The sequence below is a fragment of the Phyllobates terribilis genome, unplaced genomic scaffold (assembly GCF_046119375.1).
Source record: "Phyllobates terribilis strain yellow unplaced genomic scaffold, ASM4611937v1 Scaffold_8__6_contigs__length_399053987, whole genome shotgun sequence".
NCBI lineage: Eukaryota > Metazoa > Chordata > Amphibia > Anura > Dendrobatidae > Phyllobates > Phyllobates terribilis.
The window spans coordinates 168,477,188-168,497,503 of NW_027362768.1; the positions used below are offsets into that span (position 1 = coordinate 168,477,188).

General features: G+C 42.7%; 1 protein-coding gene across 1 annotated transcript in view; it reads right to left on the reverse strand.

Moving 5' to 3' along the window:
* The window catches only part of CFAP57 (cilia and flagella associated protein 57), a 155,495-nt gene that overhangs the window by 134,953 nt on the left and 226 nt on the right, over window positions 1-20,316 (reverse strand). The window contains exons 2-20 of the mRNA XM_073643690.1: window positions 19,853-20,033; window positions 16,302-16,618; window positions 15,853-16,142; window positions 14,753-14,912; window positions 14,492-14,644; window positions 12,359-12,498; window positions 10,793-10,958; window positions 9,754-9,867; window positions 9,458-9,670; window positions 8,764-8,937; window positions 8,362-8,523; window positions 7,827-7,982; window positions 6,001-6,094; window positions 5,006-5,196; window positions 3,814-3,987; window positions 3,385-3,543; window positions 3,070-3,213; window positions 1,987-2,103; window positions 1,591-1,725 (exon numbers count right to left, since the gene is read on the reverse strand). Coding sequence (XP_073499791.1) covers window positions 1,591-1,725; window positions 1,987-2,103; window positions 3,070-3,213; window positions 3,385-3,543; window positions 3,814-3,987; window positions 5,006-5,196; window positions 6,001-6,094; window positions 7,827-7,982; window positions 8,362-8,523; window positions 8,764-8,937; window positions 9,458-9,670; window positions 9,754-9,867; window positions 10,793-10,958; window positions 12,359-12,498; window positions 14,492-14,644; window positions 14,753-14,912; window positions 15,853-16,142; window positions 16,302-16,618; window positions 19,853-20,009 — 3,216 coding nt within the window. The 5' untranslated portion in view covers window positions 20,010-20,033. The remainder of the gene's footprint in view (window positions 1-1,590; window positions 1,726-1,986; window positions 2,104-3,069; window positions 3,214-3,384; window positions 3,544-3,813; window positions 3,988-5,005; window positions 5,197-6,000; window positions 6,095-7,826; window positions 7,983-8,361; window positions 8,524-8,763; window positions 8,938-9,457; window positions 9,671-9,753; window positions 9,868-10,792; window positions 10,959-12,358; window positions 12,499-14,491; window positions 14,645-14,752; window positions 14,913-15,852; window positions 16,143-16,301; window positions 16,619-19,852; window positions 20,034-20,316) is intronic.

Sequence of the window (20,316 nt, forward strand, 5' to 3'; positions counted from 1 at the left end):
GGGACTTGTTCTCCAGGGATTCCGGTTATGCCTTACTGGGTCATAGAGATCCAGGTAAGCTCGGACCCGGTGTCCGGTAACTGCTTCGGGGTGAGCTGGATAAGCTCCTCTGCCCCCTATGTACTAACTCTCCACTCGCCTTCGGGCCTACTCGGGCCCTCACTAGGCTATACACACTAACGGCAGCTTGCCGCGCTTCACCGATCTTATGGCGCCGGCACACCTAAAGCTCACTATTCTGAGCTACAACTGAGTCTGGACTGTGCTCCACTGCAGCTGACTCCTCTCAGGCATGCTTTCTGCAGGAACTCTCTCAACAGACTCCAAACTAGACTGAAATAGACTCGACTGAGCTCGACTGCAGGCTGACCTGTTTCTGTGTCTCACTCTGCAGGAACTGAACTGCCTGGCTCCACCTTCCCTATTTATATCCCTAACTGGCTCCCTCTGCTGGTCTGAGGTGGAAGGTGGAGATGTATGAATGTTTATGGGGGCCTCTTGTGGAGGAATCCATCAATGCACTCTTCCAGGATCTGTGATACCAAGCGCAGCTGGGCGTCACATATACAACCCTTCATACAGGAGATATATACAGTCCACTATACTAGAGATATACACAGTATACAGCTCTTTATACTAGAGATGTATACAGTATACAACCCTTTATACGGGAGATATATACAGGCCACTATACTAGAGATATATACAGTATACAGGGCTTTATACAGGAGATATATACAGTATACAACCCTTCATACAGGAGATATATACAGTCCACTATACTAGAGATATACACAGTATACAGCCCTTTATACTAGAGATGTATACAGTATACAACCCTTTATACAGGAGATATATACAGTCCACTATACTAGAGATATACACAGTATACAGCCCTTTATACTAGAGATGTATACAGTATACAACCCTTTATACAGGAGATATATACAGTCCACTATACTAGAGATATATACAGTATACAGGGCTTTATACAGGAGATATATACAGTATACAACCCTTCATACAGGAGATATATACAGTCCACTATACTAGAGATATACACAGTATACAGCCCTTTATACTAGAGATATATACAGTATACAACCCTTTATACAGGAGATATATACAGTCCACTATACTAGAGATATATACAGTATACAGGGCTTTATACAGGAGATATATACAGTATACAACCCTTCATACAGGAGATATATACAGTATACAGCCCTTTATACAGGAGATATATACAGTATACAACCCTTCATACAGGAGATATATACAGTCATCTATACAGGAGATATATACAGTATACAGCAATGTATACAGGAGATATATACAGTATACAGAACCCTATACTGGAGATATATACAGTATACAGCTCTTTATACAGGAGATATATACAGTATACAACCCTTCATACAGGAGATATATACAGTCACCTATACAGGGGATATATAGTATACAGCAATGTATACAGGAGATATATACAGTATACAGAACCCTATACTGGAGATATATACAGTACACAGACCCCTATACTGGAGATATATACAGTACACAGACCCCGGAGAAATATCTATGTGGACTCACTGCGTCGCTCTCTTGCACATATTTTGTATACAGCTCCCGGACGTTATCCTTCAGCTTTTTAGGCTCCTGGATGAATCCGACACAATTGTGCAGATCGGTCTTAAAGCGTTTAACCATGGCTTCCACATCCCGAACCTGCGGACAGGGCAGAATCCACATCACATGATAATGAGAGATCCGGGGATCTTAAATCCACACCTTTATAGAAGGAAACCCGCCATCATTACATACGTCACTGGTTACTGCTAGTGCTGCAATGTGAGAATCTAGAACCTGAGAGTTAACAGAAACTGTAATTCTGTCCGCAGCTCTGGATGTGAATGGAGCAGAGCACATGAGGAGAGGCTGAGGTGAGGCGCTTCACTGTGGATGCCTCCTCTCGTGGCTCATCCTCACCTTCTGCCTTTCCTTCTGCATCTCCCGCTCGGTGGCTTTCAGCTTCTGCTTCATTTCTGTGATGTTCAGATCCAGTTGTGTGTTCTGCTTATGGAAACGCTCCAGTTCTGCCTCCATCTGATAGAGACGATCGGAAACAGATGATTATTCTAATATTCAAATATTATGGGGTGGAATGAAAAAAACCACATGACATCTCACGGTCATTCCATAACTGACGGGGGTGACAGAAGGACCCCCTTATATGCTTAGACTTCACCTAAAGGGTTAAACTGCCAGGATCAAATGTGTATGAAAGGATTGGAAATGTAATGCTTCATTTCCCCAGTAGAGGCGCCGCAAGAAAATTAAACACTTGCTGTCATGTCTTCCCAGAAATGATAGATAATCACGGATGGGGTCCCAGAAGTTTCATTAGTTTATCTTTAAGGGACTTTTCTAATAAAATAAGATTGTATAAAAAGTGGGGGACCACTTTAAAGGACATGAGCATTTTTATATTGTACTTAAATGGATGAATTTTTGCAATTAGGTTTCATACAAAAATGTAGCACAGTTTGGCTTTCGGGCTGCATATTGGGCTAACTGAGAATGTATCAGTGGGCGCATTCTAATGGGGAGTCTGGAACTCACTTATCTGTCTTTTTATGAACTCTCTGTTGATTCATGACCACATAACAATTCACCTGAACTTTGATGTGGTCATTTATCAGCTGAGAAGAGCTTAGAAAAAAAACAGATAAAAGAGTTAGAAACTCACTGTCAGAACGAGCTCACTGATGGATTTTCAGTTAACTCACTTAATTCATTCTGCAGCCAGCAATGAGCAGAGAAACGAGGAGCCTGTAAAAGCCAAATAGTGCAACACTTTATAATGAAACCAAACTGCAAAAAATATGTGTTACCCCAAAATACATGTATTTAAGATAAAAAAAAGGCTGGTTTCAGCCAAAAGGAGGATTTGAAATAACAGAGATAATTCCTTCCTATACATGTTCCCCAAAAAACTGCAGGTGTGAATCCATCCTCTAAGAACATAAAACTTCTGATTAGCTGCAAGGAGAAGGTCGGGTGACGCGTCACCTCCTGGATCTGCTCCTTCATCTCCTTGATCTCGTTTTCTCGGGGCTCGATCTGCTTCTTCAGTTCCTTGATTTTATAATCCAGAACGAACTTGAATTTCTCCAGCTCCTGGTTCTTCTTCTTCAGATCGTAGATTCTCTTCTCCTGGAGACATTGAGATGTCAGCTACAAAATGTTCCTAAAACCACTTCTATACAACGGAGACTCCTTGTAACAACCCTTCAGCCTGTGTGAGCAGCTTTACTCCCAGTACGCAGAGTTTGTGACTGTACTGCGGTGGGAAGATCTGCTGGTTCTCCTCCGGCCAGGACTCACCTTGTCCTGTATGGTCTCATCCCTCTCCTGAATCTCTCTCTTCAGCCCCTGAATGTCCTTATCCAGAGACTTGATGACACCCTGCAGCTTCTGCTCCTCCGTCTTCAGTTTCTCGATGTCTGACGCCCGCTCTTCAATGTCTTTCTGTAGACTGCTGAACTACAGTGGGAGAAATGGATGAGGATTACTTGTAAATTCCTTGCATGATTATATTTTATATTTCGGTTGCACTCACACAGACATTTCAACAAAATGTAAATCTGCAGCGGAAAACTATGCAACAAATTGTGCATTTTTTGCTGTGGATTACGCTGCGGAAATGCTGCAGATTTCACCCCTTGCATTGCAGCCACACAAACGGAAACACTGGAGGCTGCTGCAGGTTCCGGACTTGGCATTTATACATAGTATAATATGGAAATGTTTTACCTTTTTCCTCATAATTCCACTCTCCCCCTTTAGCCGCAGGGAATTTTCCCTCTCCTCCCGCAGACGCCGCTCATATTTTATCTTGATGTCCTGGATCTCCCGGTCTCCATCCTCTTCTATCTGCTTCTTTGTTTCTTCAAATTCCCTCAGCTGCTGACGCGCTTCATCCTGAGTCTGAGGAAAGTGGGAAATGTTTTGTAATTATCCGGCCCGGTGACCACTGAGAGAAGTTCCCTGTAGTCCTCTGTACCAGACATGGACGGCATTCCCACCAGCATTGACGTTGCTACACAAATCAATAAAAGTGAAGTTCTGTCTGCAAATGTCGTGGAACACTGGTAAAATATGTCCAATCCCTTCATATACTCCCTGACCACTGGGTATCTAAGGCAACTTCTGGTTTATGTGTGAAAATAGTACAAAAAAAAAGTTCAACAACTTTTGAAAAAGTTTTGGGCTACAATTCCTCACTAATTAAAAAATTTCCATTTTCTGTCAATGAATGAGAACACAGAATGTCTCCACCAGGAATTGCCTGCTGTTATTGCATTCATCTCCAAAATGACAGGTGCCATCTACCTGGCTGTTATGTAACCCAACATTTTATGAAAATTGTTACCTATCCACAGGGTAGGTGATAACTTTCTTTGCTACAAAGACCCCCAGCCAAGCACTGTTCTCAGATATGGCTACCAGTCACATAGACAATGAATGGAGAGGTGGTGATCAGATGGGAGCATTGCTCCATTCACATGCTATCTTGCATTTATGATACAACCCCTTAAAATTTGGGGCATTTCCAAACACAGCGCCTGGCAATGAGTGGTGCAAGCTGTACTGTAGGTCCCTTTGTTTTAGATATTAGAGCTGGTCCCCGATGCCAGACCCCATGATTAGACATATTGTCATCATAAGAAAACCCTTAAGCCCCCGTATACTGTAGATAGCTGTCAGTCACTATCTCGCCCAACTTTCCCATACTCGCTCTGCTGAGTTGCTGCTAAACATTTCTGATGGTAACTTATCTCTAGAGAACAAAAAGATGATCAGTCTAAAATCCTTATCCTCCACACACATTAGACTGTCGGCCGAACCCACTGGTATCAATGGGTCTATCGGACGTAAGTCTGATGTGTATGGGCTTCTTTAGGCTGCAAAGAGACATGTATGAAGGAGAGTAAGTGGCCCTCACCTGCTGAAGCTGAGACGTCTTCTCCTGGAGTTTAGCCTCGTAGTGTTCGGTCAGTTCCTCCAAGGCCTGGGTCTTACTCTCCTCCAGCTCATGCAGCTGCCGCTCATCATCCTCCTGCATCCGCTGCGATTTTACCTGCAGTTCCTGATACTTCTCATACTCCAGCAGCAACTTCTGGTTGTTTGCTGCCTCTAAAAAGAAAAGTGAGGAACCCTCAAAATCAGCCAAATACAAGATAGCAAATGATTGACAACTATCACCTCCAACTTTCCATTAGCATCTGCGCTTAAAGCTCATTCAGAAAGCAATGATTTTTCTCATACACAAAAAACGGTCTGAGGGAATATTCTTGTTTCCATCTAACGTTGACAGATTTATTACTTCTTACATCGGAGGCTTTGCTACAATTGCATCCAGTCTAGATCGTTCTCTGTGAGCTATAACCTGGACCCCAGAATTAATGACGCCGGGCTATACTGGCAGCTATATTGGTTGTCCCTAAGCTTTCCCAGTATAATATATAAGAAAATAAATAAAAAGAATAAAAAAACAGAAAATGCTTACACATGTATGGTTACAGATGACCTTTTAATTTTAGAGGGAATTCACAAAAATTACAAAAAGATATTTGAAGACAAATATAAACTCTATCTATTATCTATCTATTATCTATCTATCTATCCATATATCTATCCAGCTATCATCTAGATATCTATTATCTATCTAGCTATTAACTATCCATATATCTATCCAGCTATCTATTATCCAACTATCATTATATCTATTATCTATCTATTATATCTATCTATCCATCAAATATCTATCATTCTATCTATCTATCTATTAACTATCCATATATCTATCCAGCTATCATCTAGATATCTATTATTCTATCTATCTATCTATCTATCTATCTATCTATCCCACCACCAATATGTATCTGTGTGATGATGTTTCAGTCCTCAGATATCTGATGTACATACACCATGCTGTACCTAGATCCTGCAGCTCCTGGGAATGTCTTTCTAGGACATCGGATAAATCTTCTTGATGTTTCAGTTCTTGTTTCTCGGCTTCAGCTTTCAATACCTGAATGATGGGAGTGATGGTGATACAGTTATATGAAAAAGTTTGGGCACCCCTATTAATCTTAAGCTTAATGTTTTATAAAAATTGGTGTTTTTGTAACAGCTATTTCAGTTTGATATATGTAATAACTGTTGGACACAGTAATGTTTCTGCCTTGAAATGAGGTTTATTGTACTAACAGAAAATGTGCAATCTGCATTCAAACAAAATTTGTCCGGTGCATAAGTATGGGCACCTCACCAGAAAAGTGACATTAATATTTAGTAGATCCTCCTTTTGCAAAAATAACAGCCTCTAGTCGCTTCCTGTAGCTTTTAATGAATTCCTGGATCCTGGATGAAGGTATTTTTGACCATTCCTCTTTACAAAACAATTCCAGTTCAGTTAAGTTTGATGGTCGCCGAGCATGGACAGCCCTCTTCAAATGATCCCACAGATGTTCAATGATATTCAGGTCTGGGGACTGGGATGGCCATTCCAGAACATTGTAAATGTTCCTCTGCATGAATGCCTGAGTAGATTTGAAGCGGTGTTTTGGATCATTGTCTTGCTGAAAGATGCATCCCCTGCGTAACTTCAACTTTATCACTGATTCTTGAACATTATTGTCAAGAATCTGCTGATACTGAGTGGAATCCATGCGTCCCTCAACTTTAACAAGATTCCCAGTGCCGGCATTGACCACACAGCCCCAAAGCATGATGGAACCTCCACCAAATTTTACTGTGGGTAGCAAGTGTTTTTCTTGGAAAGCTGTGTTTTTTTGCCGCCATGCATAACGCCTTTTTGTATGACCAAGCAACTCAATCTTGGTTTCATCAGTCCACAGGACCTTCTTCCAAAAAGAAATTGGCTTCTCCAAATGTGCTTTTGCATACCTCAGCCGACTCTGTTTGTGGCATGCTTGCAGAAACGGCTTCTTTCGCATCACTCTCCCATACAGCTTCTCCTTGTGCAAAGTGCGCTGTATAGTTGACCGATGCACAGTGACACCATCTGCAGCAAGTTGATGCTGCAGCTCTCTGGAGGTGGTCTGAGGATTGTCCTTGACTGATCTCACCATTCTTCTTCTCTGCCTTTCTGATGTTTTTCTTGGCCTGCCACTTCTGGCCTTAACAAGAACTGTCCCTGTGTTCGTCCATTTCCTTACTATGTTCCTCACAGTGGAAACTGACAGGTTAAATCTCTGAGACAGCTTTTTGTATCCTTCCCCTGAACAACTATGTTGAATAATCTTTGTTTTCAGATCATTTGACAGTTGTTTTGAGGAGCCCATGATGCCACTCTTCAGAGGAGATTCAAACAGGAGAACAACTTGCAAGTGGCCACTTTAAGTAGCTTTTCTCATGATTGCATACACCTGGCTATAAAGTTCAAAGCTCAATGAGGTTACAAAACCAAAAAAAGTGCTTTAGTAAGTCAGTAAAAAGTAGGTAGGAGTATTTAAAACAAAAAAATGATAAGGGTGCCCATACTTATGCACCTGTCAAATTGTGTTTGAATCCAGATTGCACATTTTTTGTTAGTACAATAAACCTCATTTCAAGGCAGAAACATTACTGTGTCCAACAGTTATTACATATATCAAACTGAAATAGCTGTTGCAAAAACACCAATTTTTATAAAACATTAAGCTTAAGATTAATAGGGGTGCCCAAACTTTTTCATATAACTGTAACTGAGCGTCCATCAGATGATGAGGATTATTGGGTGCGGGTGGCGATTTTCATACCTGGTTTGTTGTTTTCAGAACCTCCATTTCCTGGATGAACTTCTCCGTTAGTTCCTTTAATTTCTCATTGTAGTTCATGTCTTTCAGTCGCAGCTGATACTCGCTCTCCATCTTCAGCTCCTCCACACGTGTCTTCAGCTCCAGCATTACCTGGTTCTATATCCAGATACAAGTACAATATATTACTTGGAGATATGACTCCATGTGCAACTGGGCAAGAACAGTATAGTAATCGTCTGGTTTATAATGCTCAAAGACTCGAAAAAAAAAAAAAAAAAAGGACATATACTCCACCATGGACAATCCCTGGACAATGTGCAGATCACAAAGTGCCTGCTTCTTAGACCCCCAGAGGAGAATCTAACAGTACATATTCATTTTTTCCTGCAGCGCCACCACAGGAGAAATTCAGTATTCCACAGCATCCAGTGCCCACATCAATTCAAGTATAACTCCTATCATTCACATAGATGTAAAAATAGATGTATAGCGAATCTCCTGGGCAGATGTATACGGTGGTGACATGGAACCTCACCTTCTCCTCCAGGTCTGACTTGGTAATCAGGACTTCCTCTGCATATATCAAATCCTTATCTCGCTTCAGGCCTCGGCTTTCTTTGTCCGAAATTTTCCACACCATAAGACACCCGTCTTCAGATATGGACAGGAGGTTCTGGTCATCGTATGTCACCATTAGCTGGAAGTCAAACAAGACCATTATGTTGCAATAATGCCATATTTTCAATACTGCAGTACATGGGGTGAAATCCACAAACATAACCTTACATGCAAGGAGGGCAAAAAGGGCCAAGAAATGATGCTATGTGCCTAGACAGTGGAGGGATCTGTCAGGATATCCTCCCTACATACCCTAAGCTAAAGAGTTTGTAACATTTTGACTGACATGACGTACAATGGACAGAAGTCGAGCTCTTACCCTGGTGACCGGACCGGCGTGTGCCTGGTACTCATTGTATTCCCTATGAAGAGGTAGTGGGTATTTCATGGAGCGCACGGTACCGATGGATGTGCCAGTGAAAACCATGCGTCCAGAATGAGAGATGGCAACCGCGGTATAGGTGACATCGAAGGAGGAGGCTTCCCGTGACACCTGAGATGGACAGAGATGACAGCACAAGATGATGTCTATACCTCTATACATATACATTCCTTTAGACCTGGTCATCTGGGGCCATGATCACCACCCTCTCTACACCAGGACCTGGATCCCTGATGATGACATTGAGATGCTAAAACTTCCTCGCTCACTAATAGAGTTGATCCTGGAGATCCGCACTGCTCTGGTCTGGCGTCCAGTCTGGAGCTCTGTGCCAGCCAGACCAGGGTGGTCTTCACTTCTGTCCCAGCATGTTGGGCGTCTCTGACATCATGACATTGAGTGATGTCTAGTCACTAGGCCTCACGAAACATCATGAAGTGCGACACAAGACGATGTCATGACGTCAAGAGGCCACAGGCTCCCATGATGCCAGGCCAAAAATACCAGCTGGAGAAGTGAAGATTGCCCTGGTGGACAGGACCGGACGCTGGATCAGGGCAGAGTGAATCATTTTGCTCAACTCTACTCAGTGAGTATCAGTGTCCGGTGACTATGTATACTGCATCCTTACCTGTGAGTCACTAATCTCCTTCAGCGTTTGGTCAGATCCAACAGCGAAGATGATTTTGGAGTCAGGGGACAGGGCCACGCAGCTGTAGTTGCAGGATTTCAGCACACACTCGGACTCCCTCTTTCCAGTCAGCGAGTTCCACTCATAAACTGCTCCATCCAGGCCGCAGGATACCAGCTTACTGTCATCGGCACTCCAGACCACAGAGCGCACCTGTCACATGAATGGCGGCATTTAGTGGAGTTATTGGCATTGGTTAAGGTGACGGAGAAGGGCGACATCAGGATCAGACGTACCTTTCCGTTGTGGCCTTTCAGGTTGATTACATTCTCGAAGGTTGTTGTGGAGTAAATATGGATGACGTTGCCATTCACAGCCGCAAAGAGGTGTCCTCCATGACTAAAGACGCACTGTAATGAGAGGGTAAGGTGAGACACGGAGGCGGTGAATGGAGAATGTGGCAGGGACAGACTTTAAAGCAATTTCATGTCATAGTTGTGACTCTTTAGATGTGATGGCACCAATCTGCGCTTTTGCATCACCCTGTGCATGTGCTGCAAGAAGATTCTGCTTCAGAATTTATCTTATAAATTAAGAAGGAGACATCAGAGGCAAAAACAATAAAAAAAACAAGCAGTTGGGGCAATATGAAAAACCACTGTTAGTTTATGCAGACATTATCTATATAAGCCCTTTGGTCTTGGTTTACTTAAACTGAGCTTTATTATTTAAGGTATTGTCCCCGGTGCACATCTTAACTTCTGAGTACAACTCATCTGTGTGTTCTTGGCTATTAGGCCCTCTGGTTGTATTGGGCCATTAGTCTGTTTTCTAGAGCGTCGCTCTTTTTTATATATTCTCTATGTGTGTAATTTAGCAATTTTTAAATAGTATATATTAAAAGTTATATTTTATTATTCCCACTTTTTGCTTCCTTCAGTCAAAAGCAATAAGAATATGGCAGATCGGAAAACCTGCAGCATGTTCATTTCTCACAGGGATGTAAAGTGTCTAATTTTAATGCCATCCTGACGCTTTCTTTCAATCAAAATGTAGATGTAGATAATCCCTTTAAGTAAATGATCAGGAGCTGCCTACATCTGAATAAGGTCTACAGAAATGATGACGATTCAGAAACAAGTGCATTCACATGTATGGAAACGTACTGTAACGTTAAACATAATAAGGTGGTGACTTATTTGTCACTTCTGCAAAAATGATTGCTGCAATGTAATACAAATATTTCTGTAAAAAAAGAATCATAATGAACAAGCATTGTCCTGCTGTAATAGATATAGCCTAACTGTGCTCCACCACATGCAGAATATGCATCACCTCTTTACATCCGCGGACTGTGAATTCTTTGAACATCCGGATATCGTCAATCAGCAAATTCATTAGTCGTAACTTATCAGAAAATCCCACCAGCACATACAATCCAGATGGGTGCAGCGAGATACTGTACGCCTCCTCCTGGAAATCCTTGTACAGATCCAGAGAGCTGAGAATCAACCGGACAGAATCATTGCAGGATGAAACTCACCTAAAACCTTCTGCATAACAACCTCAACCAGGGGCCATGTTACCTGTGCACCGAGCGCTGATACACCCAACTGAGCCCAGTAATCACACATGATCAGGAGCTGCCCCTGCTACACTGCCCAGAGATTCTACTCCAGTCTCTATGTTACATCCTGTATTATACTCCAGAGCTGTACTCACTATTCTGCTGGTGCAGTCACTGTGTACATACATTACATTACTGATCCTGTACTGATCCTGAGTTACATCCTGTATTATACTCCAGAGCTGTACTCACTATTCTGCTGGTGTAGTCACTGTGTACATACATTACATTACTGATCCTGTATTGATCCTGAGTTACATCCTGTATTATACCCCAGAGCTGCACTCACTGTTCTGCTGGTGCAGTCACTGTGTACATACATTACATTACTAATCCTGTACTGATCCTGAGTTACATCCTGTATTATACTCTAGAGCTGCACTCACTATTCTGCTGGTGCAGTCACTGTGTACATACATTACTGATCCTGTACTGATCCTGAGTTACATCCCGTATTATACTCCAGAGCTGCACTCCCTATTCTGCTGGTGCAGTCACTGTGTACATACATTACTGATCCTGTACTGATCCTGAGTTATATCCTGTATTATACTCCAGAGCTGCACTCACTATTCTGCTGGTGCAGTCACTGTGTACATACATTACATTACTGATCCTGTACTGATCCTGAGTTATATCCTGTATTATACTCCAGAGCTGCACTCACTATTCTGCTGGCGCAGTCACTGTGTACATACATTACATTACTGATCCTGTACTGATCCTGAGTTATATCCTGTATTATACTCCAGAGCTGTACTCACTATTCTGCTGGTGTAGTCACTGTGTACATACATTACATTACTGATCCTGTACTGATCCTGAGTTACATCCTGTATTATACCCCAGAGCTGCACTCACTATTCTGCTGGTGCAGTCACTGTGTACATACATTACATTACTAATCCTGTACTGATCCTGAGTTACATCCTGTATTATACTCTAGAGCTGCACTCACTATTCTGCTGGTGCAGTCACTGTGTACATACATTACATTACTGATCCTGAGTTACATCCTGTATTATACTCCAGAGCTGCACTCACTATTCTGCTGGTGGAGTCACTTTGAGTACACCTCTGAGTTGTAATACAGGCTGTAACCCAACCACAAGACAACATAAATAAAGTGTCTACAAAGTGACTGAACTGTTTATGTAGATCGATACAAAATTTGGTAAGTTGGTAGGTAATGAGAAAGGTGTAGAAACAGATTTCTGTTACAGAAGGGGTGCACGCAGAAACCATGGAGGGGGGTAGATATAGGGTGACAGTACTTGCTCTCGTAGTTCCAGATGCGGACAGAGTGGTCCAGTGAGCAGGTGGCGATCAGAGGTTTGCGGATACAGACGCTCAGGCCTGTGATGGCGGAGGAATGCCAGGGCTCGGTCAGGTATTCGAAGTGAACGTCTTCACCCTGCAAGTGAATAGCAAGAAGGTGATCAGAGAGAAATCACCGAGGATAAGATCAGCACAATAACGGACTGTTGTCTGGTGGATATTATATAATATACAGTACAGACCAAAAGTTTGGACACGCCTTCTCATTTAAAGATTTTTCTGTATTTTCATGACTATGAAAATTGTACATTCACACTGAAGGCATCAAAACTATGAATTAACACATGAGGAATTATATACTTAACAAAAAAGTGTGAATCAACTGAAAATATGTCTTATATTCTAGGTTCTTCAAAGTAGCCACCTTTTGCTTTGATGACTGCTTTGCACACTCTTGGCATTCTCTTGATGAGCTTCAAGAGGTAGTCACCGGAAATGGTTTTCACTTCACAGGTGTGCCCTGTCAGGTTTAATAAGTGGGATTTCTTGCCTTATAAATGGGGTTGGGACCATCAGTTGTGTTGTGCAGAAGTCTGGTGGATACACAGCTGATAGTCCTACTGAATAGACTGTTAGAATTTGTATTATGGCAAGAAAAAAGCAGCTAAGTAAAGAAAAACGAGTGGCCATCATTACTTTAAGAAATGACGGTCAGTCAGTGCGAAAAATTGGAAAACTTTGAAAGTGTCCCCAAGTGCAGTTGCAAAAACCATCAAGTGCTACAAAGAAACTGGCTCACATGAGGACCGCCCCAGGAAAGGAAGACCAAGAGTCACCTCTGCTTCTGAGGATAAGTTTATCCGAGTCACCAGCCTCAGAAATCGCAGGTTAACAGCAGCTCAGATTAGAGACCAGGTCAATGCCACACAGAGTTCTAGCAGCAGACACATCTCTACAACAACTGTTAAGAGGAGACTTTGTGTAGCAGGTCTTCATGGTAAAATAGCTGCTAGGAAACCACTGCTAAGGACAGGCAACATGCAGAAGAGACTTGTTTGTGCTAAAGAACACAAAGGAATGGACATTAGACCAGTGGAAATCTGTGCTTTGGTCTGATGAGTCCTAATTTGAGATCTTTGGTTCCAACCACCGTGTCTTTGTGCGACGCAGAAAAGGTGAACAGATGGACTCTACATGCCTGGTTCCCACCATGAAGCATGGAGGAGGAGGTGTGATGGTGTGGGGGTGCTTTGCTGGTGACACTGTTTGGGATTTATTCAAATTGAAGGCATACTGAACCAGCATGGCTACCTCAGCATCTTGCAGCGCCACAGCATCTTGCATCCGGTTTGCGTCTAGCTGGACCATCATTTATTTTTCAAGAGGACAATGACCCCAAACACACCTCCAGGCTGTGTAAGGGCTATTTGACCAAGAAGGAGAGTGATGGGGTGCTACGCCAGATGACCTGGCCTCCACAGTCACCAGATCTGAACCCAATCGAGATGGTTTGGGGTGAGCTGGACCACAGAGTGAAGGCAAAAGGGCCAACAAGTGTTAAGCATCTCTGGGAACTCCTTCAAGATTGTGGGAAGACCATTTCCGGTGACTACCTCTTGAAGCTCATCAAGAGAATGCCAAGAGTGTGCAAAGCAGTCATCAAAGCAAAAGGTGGCTACTTTGAAGAACCTAGAATATAAGACATATTTTCAGTTGTTTCACACTTTTTTGTTAATTATATAATTCCAGAAGTGTTAATTCATAGTTTTGATGCCTTCAGTGTGAATGTACAATTTTCATAGTCATGAAAATACAGAAAAATCTTTAAATGAGAAGGTGTGTTCAAACTTTTGGTCTGTACTGTACATCCATCAATATCTACATCCTTCTTCACTTGATTGCTGGTAGCTCGGATTAGACATTGATGTAGATGATGATTTCGACACTGATTGTTCCCCATCACAACATTGCGCATGTCAGGAATTCTTCATGACCGGATGCATCTTATACAAATAGGCCCAACGCACCTTCAAAGTCAGTGACAGTCTTCATCTTTACAGAGGAGGACCACTATGGGGACCTACTGTGTATTCACTGCAGAGTAATGAGGCTGCACAGCCTCGCCTTACCTTAGTGATGTCCGCAGAGGATAGAGCGATGCTGCAGAGCTGGCTCCTATCTGTACTGACGGTAACCGTCTCCTCGGACGGGCTCAGACACATGCACAGAATCTCCTGCTGCTCAGAAAGACCCGGATCATTGTTATTCTTATCCTGTGGGATCTGCCGGGGAAAGATAATATTGTAAAATGTATAATATAAGTCACTCCGGCTGCCATATTGGTCACCGGACAGCATCTTCCATACTGGTGTCAGCTACTCCAGGCTCACCCTAATGTTTCGTCCTCTCTTATATAATTCGCGATCTTCCACTTTCTCAAACATGCAGACGGTGCCGGGGCCGCCGGAGCACAGGAATCCCTTAGAATAGGGCAAAATGGAGTAGATGTGTAATGGGGATGACGTGCTGCTGCCAAAAGCAGAGAGGATGCTGCAGAAGAACGGAAAGTCGAATATATAATCAGTTATTGTAAAATTCCTTTAACCTCTCATCAATAGAAAACAGATCATAGAACATAATAACATAAAAAAAAATATATAAAACTATTGTGCTTAAGATCAGAGCCTGAAGCCAAATGTCATAGTATATACCCACCGAGGGCTGCCATCAGGAGATGCCAAGGAGAGCGGCCACCTACGTGTGGCTCAATCCACTGAACTTTTTGGCCCCAATTCATCAGATAGTTTTCAATAGAATTCTGGTGTAAAACTGTTTGAAATGTCGCAAAATGTTTGCACAATTGGAAGTTTTTGCAACTTTGGAGTTGGTACGCCACTCGCTGCCAGCTCAGTAAACTTTTTGAAAAGTGTACAAAGGTGTGTGACCAAACGCAGCCGACAAACTCATTATAATTTATGCTACAAAAGTGGCTTAGTTACGATAGAAATGTACAATAGATAATGGCTGGAGAACATATTTTGCGGTGCCGCACAGCAGCTGAAAGCAGAAGAGGTGGACACCTTACTGCAGCGCTCTGTCTGTCACTCCAGTCCTGATGAATTGAAGCCCTGCTGTTTCAATAACACTTATTAGACCTTTATGGCATATCCAGCAGTCTTTGGATGAAGTATCCCTTTACGTAGCCCTTCTCTTCAACTACGGTAACCATCAAGGTATGTAATAGATGTCATGCTGAGAGTTTCTTTGCCGATTATTCATGTGACCACTGCAGCCAATCACTACCCTCAGAGCTCAGTTTGCGGCAGTGGTCACACGGCTATACAGGCATCAACAGCATAGGCAATGAGGTGGTGAATTAGGCGGTGAGTATTCTGTGTGTTTTATTCCATAACATTTCCTGCAGCAGGTCTAGCTCTGGTTACACCCCATAAAGGTTAGAAGCCTCAGTAATGGGACTGCTTAATCTTACCGCCCCTCATCAGCAGACGCTTGCCGTTTTTCGGGATGCTGCTGTTGTATGTTGGCTCTCCCCCCAATGTTCTGCTCCCACCGCAGCTCTCCAGACTCCCACAGACAGAGTTTCCCGGTGTCCGTTCCACAGATGACTCGGTCTTCGGACAGCCACGCGTGGCTCAGGAAGTTATGAGCGTCCACTTTTTGAAAGTTTTGTTTCAAATTCCCATCTATGTAGCGGAAGATTTTGAAGACCCCGTGTCCCGTGACGCAGATCTGGGAATTGTCATGGGGGTTGAAGCTCACCTACAATATTAAGAGAAAATAATCAGCTCTCCAACTCCACTATAGGTCTTGTGAACCCAATACAGAGAGGACCTCATACAATGTGATCATAATAAACTGGAGCATCGGGCTGCAGGAGAAATGGACAATGAAACTGAGTCAGACAATTGGAAACTGTACCTGGTAAATGGGGCTATTCTGACTGTCCGCCCTCACGGTCGCCATCACTTTCTGTTTCTCCCACATCCATAGGATGATTTGCCACTCGGGAGAACCCGACAGAGCCACCAGGTACTTGGAGTCTGGTGAGAATGCCATGTTGACAAACTCGTGCGCGGTAAAGTCGGTGACGCTCAGGACTTTGCGCTTCTTAAATGGCATGGTCGCTAAATCATAGATGGTGATGGTGGCCTTGTCGGGGGTCTTCTCGGACATCGCGAGGTAACGGCGATTGGGGCTGATCGCTAACGCTTGCATGCCCTGACTCTTCTCTGAGCCTGAAGACAAGAAGACGAGAATGTCTTACATACACTTCTAGTGGAGGGAAAATTAACCGAAAGGGTAACTCCATAAACCACAATAGGGTGAAGGCGTCCCCGCACCATTCCCTGATGGGTGCTGGGCACCAACCCTAGTAGCCACGGGAGGGCGAACTAGCACCAGGGTCACGCTGATTGCTCTCATACATGCAGTAGGAAGGAGGGTGATACTTCTACAGTACATGTCCCTCATGGATAAAAAGTGTATTTTACACTAAATAACTAATATCTTTATTTAAACTGATGAAATATTAGTATAATTCTATGTGATAATACATTATAAGCTGTGTCTCTATGACAACAGTGTGAGTCCCCGTGATCTGATTAAAGATGGGAGTCCCCTTTAATTGCATCTTAGTCTCTCTTGACTTCTGAGATCAAAGGGTAAAATGAATGGGATGAAAGGTTCATTGGACAGACGACCCCCGCTGCAGGTTGGCATAAGACGTCTGTGCAGGATGGAGAATAAAACCCAGTAAAGGCTGCTGTAACTGATTAAAGGGGTTGTCCTTAGGACAGGTTTTTACTATAAGATTGGTGGGGGTCTGACACCCGGGACCACCTGTTTACAGACAGAAGTACACAACGTACAGAGCTGGAGCACCACAGCTCCATACACTGCATAGTGGCCATTCCCAGGTACTGCATCTCAGAGGCATTCACTTCAATAGAAACTTAGCAGCACGACCCAAGAACGGTTACTGCACCGTGTATATAACCGTGGTGCTCCAGCTCTGCACACTGTGTACTTCTGATGGGGAGATTGGGGGGCTGCCAGCTGTCAGGCAACAATGGGTCTGGTTATCATTACCTAAATTCTGGACATCCCCTTTAACCCTGATGTACTATTTGGGTCTATTTGACCTGAAAAAAGTTTGTGAAGCTGCAGATTATTTATTATGAGGATCTGCAAATCGTAGGTAGGCAAGTTTGTTTATGGATAGGTGTTGTTACGAGTGTTGTTTTTTATTGTATGAAATAATGATTGTTACATATGTACTGTTCGGGTCAATATGACCCGATAGTGTTTTATACAGATCTCCTGCAATATTTTCAGTCACATAAACGGTTTATAATATCATTGTGGATTATCTATTGCATCTACTATTGTTTATCGATTTCTCCAGTTCTTACAGGTCCGTGCGGTCGATACATTTGGAAGTTACTGTAGATGGATGGGCTTTGAGTACAGGTCTGTGAAGGTCTGCTTTGTTGTAGCATATAGGCTCTTATTGTTGCTACACTAGTTAGCGTTTGCTGCAATTTTATTATTATTGCTGTTTATTTATAAAGTACTATTTTATTCCACAGCGCTGATTTAACCCTGTGAAAGTCGTCAGTGTCCATTATTTGGATGGTTGGATAAAAATGTGGCGAATATGTCCATTGAGTGAAGTTGAATTGTAAAAGCTTGCCAACGCCTCAGATCCTGAAAAAGATATCCAAGTGGAGAAAGTGTCCAAAGATGAGGACCACATAAGTGGTGGGGAAAGTGATTAAGAGAACTCAGATTCTGAAGTTGAATCTGATGAGGCGCGATACCCAGACAACTAGTCTGATGGAAGCAATTCAGTCTAAAAGCAAAAATGTAATTTGGACCTTGCAGCCTTCTGCCCAGGCAGGAAAATGATCCTCTGCTAACATCAGATAATTCTTTAATATCTAGCTGCTATTAGAGAAGTTTGGGATAAGTGGATAGAGACTCTTCCAAAATTATACAATACTGGTGAAAATGTCACTGTGGATGAACAACTTGTGGCCTTCCGAGGTAGGTGCCCGTTCACACAATATATACCGAGTAAGCCAGCAAAGTACGGCATCAAGATATGGACACTTTGTGACAGCAGCAGGTATATACAGGAAAAAAGGAGACAAAACCTGTAAAGAATCAGGGTATGCGTGTTGTTTCAGATTTGACGTATGGACTAAGAGGACAAAATGTGACAACTTTTTAGTAGTAAGTGGTCGCGATGACAAAAAGCCACAGATGATATTAGATTATTATTCCACCAAAGGGGCAGCTGATCCACTAGATCAACTAATAGCTAATGTTAGAACCTTCCTGTTTGTTTATTCCATCTTGTGTTTTGCGGTCAAGTGACCATCTGCCTTTATATTCCAGCTCCGCCCTTTTGACTGTGCTGGACTTCAGTGTTTGACTGTTTTGCTAGCTAGGTGCTTCTGTGCCTTTCTCTGTAAGTTCGCTTGGTCCTTCTGGGACCTCTAGTACCTTTTTGTCAGTTTGTCTTTTTGTGTTCTGCAACAACCTTCTCTGTTCAGGAGGTGTCTCATTTTTTGTCCCAGTCCTTAGTTCTTTTAGGGATCCCTCCCCTTATGCTATAGGTCTTCGTTCAGACTAGCCGAGGACTAAGGCGGGTCTGTTTGCTAGGGCAGCCCGCTACATCGTAGGGATTCAGCTTAGTCTTACTGTAGGGACAGCTTTCCCTATCTTTCCTTATGTTGCAGATCATAACAGCTACGTACACAAGCAAACGCAAAATCAATCGTTGGCCTACAGTTGTTGATGTATTTGCCTACAATGCATTTCTTTTATGGTGCAAAATAAACCCCGATTAGAAAGCCAATAAACTGCATAAATGAAGACTCTTTCTGGAAGACTTAGGAAAGTCACTTGTTATGCCATTTATTTTAGGAAGAAACGTAAATTCCCGAAGTGAAGGAGCAGTAGCCATAGTAAACCGTATCCAGCAGCTCAACAAAGCACTGGAAAAAGACTAAAAAGGAAAAGATGCAGCATTTTCATGTGATAAAACAAATAAGACATGTTCTAGTCGTAGTAAATATTTATGTAATGTGCAAGTGAGTTATTTCTGTGCAGAATGTAAGAATGCCTGAATATAGCAAAAAGTGGACCTGTACAACCCTTTGATTTATTTTCTTTAGAAAACTGAAGTTTTGTTTTTTATTTTTCCATTTGTTTTTGACCAACCATGTTCACATACAGTTAAATAATGCAACTGGTATTCAAATATTCCGCTTACAGTAGCTAAATGTCAAAATGAACAGACTTTAATAGGCCGGGTCATATTGACCCAAACAGTACAAGTGTATAGCAAATACGAACAGAATAGCAGGGTTAAAAGGTTACAAAATCCCTTAAAATATCCCCCTAATGCTTCCCTTTCTTGTTTGGCGGAGTTCAGACGACTCTGTGCCCCCAGGGGCCCTTACCTGGAATGAACTTCTGCCATTTCTGATCCACGTTATACTTTATACAGTTGTTTCCGGACGGGAAGATCACGTTTTGTTCATCGAAGTAACAGATGTTATTGGCGACTTTCGGTCGGAGACCAAAGATATAATGAGACTGAGCCACGATTACAGACATGTTGGAGGAGTGCGGAGGGTGAAGCTGCAGATGAGAAAACCGGGAAGAAAACTATCATTATAATAGTCAGATTGCTGTAATCCAGTGTATTATGTACGGTCAGTGCAGTGTCAGGTGCTAAGAATGTGGCAACGGCAGAATCCAAAACTGCTTCAGCAATAGATCAACTTCCTAAAAAGGGAGCGTTTTCTGAAGCGGTTTCTGCTGTCATTTTTTTTATCTCTGTGTGAACACAACCTTAGATGCCGCAGCCACCACTGTCTGTGGGGTCTGCACACAGTCATGGCCGGGCGTCACCACACTCACG